The sequence below is a fragment of the Crocodylus siamensis genome, chromosome 13 (assembly GCF_052110815.1).
Source record: "Crocodylus siamensis isolate JL-2025a chromosome 13, ASM5211081v1, whole genome shotgun sequence".
NCBI lineage: Eukaryota > Metazoa > Chordata > Crocodylia > Crocodylidae > Crocodylus > Crocodylus siamensis.
In genome coordinates, this window is record NC_143407.1 from 9,595,911 (window position 1) to 9,603,074 (window position 7,164).

The 7,164-nt window shown below is 54.0% G+C and overlaps 1 protein-coding gene across 1 annotated transcript; it reads right to left on the reverse strand.

Annotated features, from left to right (window-relative positions):
- Window positions 1-625: 625 nt before the first annotated feature.
- On the reverse strand, window positions 626-6,221 carry PIM1 (Pim-1 proto-oncogene, serine/threonine kinase). Its single transcript, XM_090026151.1, has 6 exons — window positions 5,926-6,221; window positions 5,501-5,607; window positions 5,362-5,412; window positions 4,889-5,255; window positions 2,783-2,959; window positions 626-2,153 (listed from the first exon to the last, which is right to left on the reverse strand). Exons 1-6 carry the CDS (start codon window positions 6,005-6,007, stop codon window positions 1,996-1,998), a joined length of 942 nt encoding a protein of 313 aa, XP_089882277.1. The 5' UTR covers window positions 6,008-6,221; the 3' UTR covers window positions 626-1,995.
- Window positions 6,222-7,164: the final 943 nt, after the last annotated feature.

The following is a 7,164-nucleotide window of genomic DNA, read 5'->3' on the forward strand; positions in this document are numbered from 1 at the left end:
ATGCCCCTGTACCTGTGCTCCAATTAGTGTCTGAAGACGGTGTAGCCTTTTGGATTAGTCAGATTTATGAGCCAACACTAATCAGCATTTCCCAAAATGAACATATGATGAGGTATTACAGGTGGAGACACAGGGCGGGTGTTACTTGGTTCCCCAACAGGGTGTTAACAGCCAGTGGGTTGTGTGCAATGCATTTCACCACCATTTAAGCGTTGTTTACCTGCTTTGCTCTCACGCACATTCCCAATTACATGCAGGCATTGTGCCTCTGGTGTGGAGCAAGGGTGAAACAATGCATGCCTCACCCACCCACCCACATCCAAGCAAGCATCTGGGAACAGCCAGAACCAAACCCTCTGGATGTGGGCAATACAGCTGGCTCCTTTGAAACCGAAGCAACTACAGAAGTCAGGCTTGAGAAAAGCCAAATCCAAACCCGGAGGCTGGGCTGCCCTCTCTGGCTGCAGCTACTCATCTCCTGTTTTGAGCGAGACATTCACTTTGCGAGTGCTCTTGTGGTCGATCTCACGTAGCAAGAACCTCCCAAGCTCAGCGTGCTCTTGTTTAGTGCGTTGTGAAGCCGTCAGCGATATTTCACTCCAAAGAAGCAAGGCCTCCAGTTAGATCAAGTAACTTGTTTTATTTAAAACTGCATGTATAAAAAAAATAGGATTTCTGAATTCCCCTGTACAATATTAACTATTAACAAAAACCAGCTGACTACACACTGATAACATATACAGGCTTGACAGTGTTGAAGTCCAGGGTACTTTCCCCAACAGCTCAGCTAGAACAGTGCTATATACACATGCGCACACAACAACCCCAGACCCTAAACGAATACCCGTGAAAACTCATTTAAAAATTGAATACACACGTGGAAGGAACACCTGTAGCCGGAACTATTTACAGATGGCTGCGAAGCGGTGGGCCGCTCCACACAGAGGCAAGACACTGAACAGAGCATTCCCCAGGCAGGCCACCTACGCCGGCCAGGGAGGAATAAGGAAGGAGATCCAACTGGAAACCAGATCAGCAGCTGTTAGCGCGAGGTGTGGGCTGGGGACCCACATGATTCATAAATAAATAAATAAAGTTATCCTATAGGTTAGGACACTGCCATAAAAAAAAATCCCCAAAAGAACAAGAAAAGAAAACCCTACACATGAAAATAAATTAAAAACAAAACAAAACAAAACGAAAAACACAACGTAAAAGCGCCCCCATTCTACGCTACACTCCTCTGTACACCACATTTTGCTCCTGTAAAATTCTGTACACATTTACAACTTGGTTGGGTTGCATTGTTTGTGCATTTGTGAGGATGCCTCGGCTTTTGAGACACAATAAGCAGAGAGCCAAGGAAGAAAGACCACTCTAGACAGCACACTGAGGAAGTAACTAGCTGGGGGGGAGGGAAGAGTTGTTTTGTCCCCCCAGCCTCTTCTGATCCATTCTTAAAAAAAAAAAAAAAAAAAGAAAGAAAAGGAAATAAAAAGGAACTAAACTAAACTCAGGAGCAGCAGTGTAGGAAGATTTCAAGTATTTCCTCCAGCACAGCCCAGATTGCAACTGAAGGCACTCAGAATACGGTGACAAAAGACATCTATTCAAATCAGTACCTTCCCTCCCCAGTCAGTCAGTCTCCCCAGTTGAAACTCTTTTGCTAACTCTCAGGTCCTCTCCCAGTTCAGATTCCAGGATTCAGCAGGCCAGGCACACTCAGACAATGTGCCCATAAGACATCAAAAAAAAAAAAAAAAAAAAAAAAAAAAAGGAAAAAAAAGTTTACTGGCAAGAAATCAGGTGACATAGGACCTAACAATTTGAGTCCAGTACCCCAGGGAGGGACAAGTAGTCCCAGGTCCTCAGAAGATTCTCCAGTTAACGTAACTCCGGAATGAGATCTCGATGTTCCCTTGCAAAGATCCCCACTCAGCGATACAGTCATAGGTGAGAGTTTTGCTTTTCCCACTTGCCGGATGACAGGAGCTGCTATTTGCTTGACTCCTGAATGAGGCTGTGCAGGTGGATCTCCGCAGTCTTCTGTGGCAAATGGACCCCCTGCATCCACGAATGGTTTAGAATGTCTTCGAAAGATGGCCTGTCTGAGGGTCTCAAGGCCAAACACCATTTAATAAGATGCTGGCACTCTGGGGAAAGAAAATCCAAGCAAGCTGTCAGCAGGTGGCCACTACTCACTAGCATCTGTAAACTCTCCAAGCCTCCCTGTTTACCTCTGCTTTGGGATCTGCCCTCTTACTTCATAGGACAGAATACCCAGGCCTGGTTTAAGCTGCTCTTACCTACCTGCTACCATAGTGGAGACTCAGATAACAGACATGGCTACATGCAAGTCTATTAGCACCCACCTACCCCTGACATTTATACTCTTTGGTCTTATATAACAAAAAATCAGCACATCCTCCCCTGGGGAATGTATTAAGATACAGAGTGATTCAATTCAGCATCTTTGGGCTACGTATGCTTTCTGAAAGCCTGCTGAGCAGTCCACTGCCCATAGCCACATTAATTGGGCCAGCAAGTGGTAAGAAAGTTGAGTGCTAGAGAGGCTTAAGTGAATTATGACACTGAAGCAGCTGTCCAAAGCTGAGAAAGCAGCAAGGCTCCCAGCACTCTGTGGGGAATCAATACTTCTGCACAGGCTCCCTGAAGGCATGAAGGGATGCACATTTATGGCATCACAGATTATCCCTGAGTGACTGCTGCATGCAGGGTAAGCAGCTGGCTTCCCTCCCCTAGCACAGTGGGGAGAACTCACCTGGTGAAATCCTTTGCCGGAAGTAAACCTGGCCCCTCACAATCTCCTCATCGTGTTCAAAAGGGATGTCCCCACAGACCATGTCATAAAGCAGGATGCCCAGTGACCAAACTGCAGCTGATCTGCCGTGGTACCTGTGGTAGCGAATCCATTCTGGGGGGCTGTACACTCTTGTGCCTGCAAGACAAGAGCAAAAACTCGCCATAAGGAAAGTGTTCAGTTTAAGCCTAGGGATCAGAACAAAACAGGAATGATCAAAAGCCAAATGAATTGATCAATGGCATGCATGTGGCTTCAAGAGAGCAAGTCAGGTAGCTGAAACTCCAGGCTTTAGGTTGCAATAACTCAAGTGTGAAGCTTCAGTACAGGCAGTTTGACAGTGCAAAGCTCCTGGTGACTACAGGGCTGTGCTTAGGAACATGGCCCTGAAGCGAAGCAGGACCAAACAAAACACAAGCACTAAGCACGGTTTCCAGCTTTAATGAACTTGAGACCTTTAACTGCCTCTCCTGAAGCCAGACTGCCAATGCTTCAGTCCAGTCACCCAGCATCCAAGGGCTGAGACCTCATCTACTGCATCAAAAAAGGGATCCAGGCAACCTTTTAATCAGTTCTCCATAAAAGGCTCTGCTGGACAAACATGGCAACATCATTTACATCCCAGAGCGGAGGAGGCCTGCCAGACTTTATTGCAGCCTATCCCAAAAAAGGGAATACAGTCAGCCACACGTGAGGCCAGCCCACTCCTAAGTGATGAAGTAACGTTTGTTGTTCAACATCAAGGGAGCAGTTTCGCCTGGGCAGGCGAGCAGTTTGCATAGTCGTGCATGTGATAATCAGAGCTGGGCTCGAGTTCCAGCCTGCTTTGCTGCTGCAGAGGCTTACACCCTTCGCCTTTTGTTGCATCTGATCTCTTCCCTTCTGGCAGGAAGAGGAGACTGAGGTCAGAGCTGCTAGTCTGGTTTCTGGCCATGTGACTCTTGTTTACAAACTTTCGGTTGTAAAAAGATCCCCGGTGCCCCGCCAGGGGGCATCACCAGCTCGAGAAATTCCGCGGGAGGAAGAACCCAGCCCTGGTCATTAACCGTTACATTAAAAACAAAAAATGCAGCGCAGGCCAAGCCATTTGAAGAGGCAGAAGCAAAACAAACCCCAGGCAACACGCGGGGGTTTTGCAGATCAACCGCCCTCCGCAAAGAAGCCGGAATACATGGGGGAATAATTTCCTACGTCACCCACCAGGCAAGCCCGAGCCCAAGCTCAAAGGTCAAATGCTTTTCCCCATAAGCCACGCTTCCCCCCCCCCCCCCGATACGAATAGGGCAAAGGCCTGGGTGCCTTTCTGCGGCAGAAAGGGAGCTGGCTGTAAGCAGATCTCCCTCAGCTCCAATTTCACAACATTCATCCCCGACAAAAAGCAACTTTCCAGCAAAATGAATAATTTAGCGAGATGGCGGAGGCGGCAGCTTCCTTCTCCTCGTGGCCCCCCTCCCCATATTGAAGGCCATCCATCACTGGAAGGAAACAGCACGAGAGCCCTTTCTCTCTCTCTCAAGCCTGGGAGAGGAAAAACAATATCCTCTCCCTCGCTTTCTAGCTGCCAGATGAGGTTAAGCTCTGAATCGGCAGACAGGCTTTCACTCAATCTTTCCCCAACCTACGCCACAGGAGAGATGGACCCAGGGGTGGGGGGTGGGAAACGGGTCCATCAGGATCAAACCGAGTCCCAGACTTCAACTTTCTCCATCCTCAGGGCTCACAGAGGCAGCAGCCTGCCAGCGAGTTCAGCCTGATCTCTGCCATGTTGCCCAAGGAGACGCAGCCCCTGTGACAGGCAGCTGCCACCGATGTCTGGCATAACACCCTAGCGAGAAATGTTATGTGGGGACAGGGCAGGGAGACGAGCCCGAGAGGTCTCGGAGAGGCGACGCTTCCAGCAAAATAGATTTAGCCGATAACCATGCCAGCACGGAGAGAGCGAGCTCATTCCCCGGCTGGGAAATTACTGACTAGGCAGGGGGAGGGAACAACACATTTCTAAGAGGAATTTCCCCAGCTTCCTCTCTACGCAGGTAAAACATGAGGGGGATGGAAAGAGTGGCTCACCGTCGAAATCAGTGTACACTGTGTCCTTGAGCAAGGCTCCAGACCCAAAATCGATCAGCTTCAGTTCTCCGCTGTTCAGGTCAATGAGGATATTCTCGTCCTTGATATCCCGGTGCAGGACCCCGCAGCTGTGACAGTGCCGGACGGCCTCCAGGACCTGGCGGAAGAAGCTGCGGGCCAGCTCCTCGGCCAGGGCCCCCCGCTCCGTGATGAAGTCGAACAGATCCTGCACGGGGTCGGGCCGCTCCAGCACCAAGACGAAGCTGTCCGGCCTCTCGAACCAGTCCAGGAGCCGGATCACGCCGCGGAAGCCGGAGCCCACCTTCTTCAGCAGCAGGATTTCCATGGGCACGCGGGTGCCGCCGGGCTAGCACAGAGAGCAGAGAGCTCGTCAGCACGGGCGGGAGGGCTCGGCGGCCGGCGCCGTGCCAGGCCGCACCGGGGTGCTGGGCGCCCTTGTCTCCCCCACTTACCAGCTCTCCCCAGTCCGAGATGCGGTCCCGGGCCACGTGCTTGATGGCAACCTGCAACCCAAACACAGCCACGCGTCAGACAGAGCCGGCCGGGGGCAAGCGGGAGGCGCGGAGGGGGGCGCAGGCGGGGAGCACTCACCGGGGCGCTGTCGGACAGGCGGGTGCCCGAGTAGACGGAGCCAAAACCTCCGCTGCCCAGCAGCGAGCCCACCTGGTACAGCTTCTCCAGAGGCTCCTTCTCCTTCCCTGCGGGCCAGGGCACAAGCAGGGTCAGCGCCAGCCGGACCTTGCCCATCCGGATCAACCCCATACACCCGACTGAACCCCCCGAGACCCCATCTGCATTACCCCCCCGGATCCAATCCGCATTAACGCCCCCCCATGCACCCTACCGACCCCCTGGGACCCAATCCGGATTACCTTCGCCCCCCGGATCCAATCCAGATTTGATTGGCATGATTCCCCCGGATCCGATCCGGACGCCCTCCCCCCTACACCTCGCTGCACGGCCCCGAGGCCAAACCGGAGCGGATCCGGACGAGGCCCGGCGGCGAGCGGGCTCACCTGGCGGCAGCTTGGCCGGGTGCAGGTCGCCGGGCGGCGCGGAGCAGAGGTGCGCCAGGGAATTGATCTTGGACAGCAGCATCCCCGCGCTGTCGCCCTGCTCCGGCACCGGCACCGGCACCGGCACCGCCCGAACCGCGCCGGGCGCCAGCGGGTCGGTTGGGCTCGGCTCGGGACCGAGGCGGGGCGGCGGCGGCGGGGCGGGACCGAGGCGGGGCGGAGCGGCGGCGGCGGCGGCTGCTCCGCGCGGTGCCGGGCTCCCGTGTGGCGCCGGCGCCCGCTCTGGCCGCCTGTAGTAACTGGGGAAGTGGAGCGCGGGGGGCGGGGCCGGGACAGCCGTGGGGCGGGGCCTGGCGGCGGGGGCGCCGCAGCCAATCAGGGGCGGCGCGTGGCTTTCCCCGCCCGTCAGAATGGGGAGGGCGGGCTCCAGACGTAGCGGGAAGAAAAAGGCGCCAAGAGAGGGGCGGCGGGGAAGCCCCGTGCCTCAGCACGTGCTCCGTGGGCCTGTGCTGCACCCCCGTCGTTTTAAAGGGCCAAGCCCTCACTGCACCCCCTCGATTTTAAGGAACAAGCCCCCTTTGTTTTAAGGGCCAAGCCCGCACTGCACCCCCTTTATCCCAAGGACCTGGGAGGGTCCTGGGGGCAGGGGTGTTGTCCCCTCTGTCTCTGCACAGTGCCTCCTCCCCTGCATCCCTTGGGGCCTCGGGACACAATCCCGGGTGCAGGCCGCACTGCCTGTTCTGTGGCCCGATCGCAAGGTGTGCCTAGGGTGGCCATCACAGGACAGTCTGGTTGTCCTCTATTGATACAAAACCGGACACCTTTACGTCCTCTCTTAGTCTCTTGAAGAGAAATAAAGGCATTGTGTTTCATATCAATAGAGGACAGTAGCAGAAAACCGGACCGTCCTCTGCGATGGCCACCCTCTGTCACCATACGCGTGTGCGCGTAAATAAGATCTGCTAAACGGCACGGAGCCCACTCGGCTGACTTCTCCAAAGCAGCGTCCGACATCTCCACCTCGTTTTTGCAGCCCCGCAGGCGCGTCTTTTTTCAAATCGCTCCTAAAAAGCAATTGGGTGTTTATTGTCCCAGTTTACGTTCAGGGTCGAGGGTTGTGATACGCACTCTTTGGTACGTATCCAGGTAGAGAAGCAGCCTTTAATGGGCAAATGTCATCTCAGATTGGGCCTCCACGCACGCATTTTGCACGAACGAGCTGCTGCAAAAGCCAAGGCC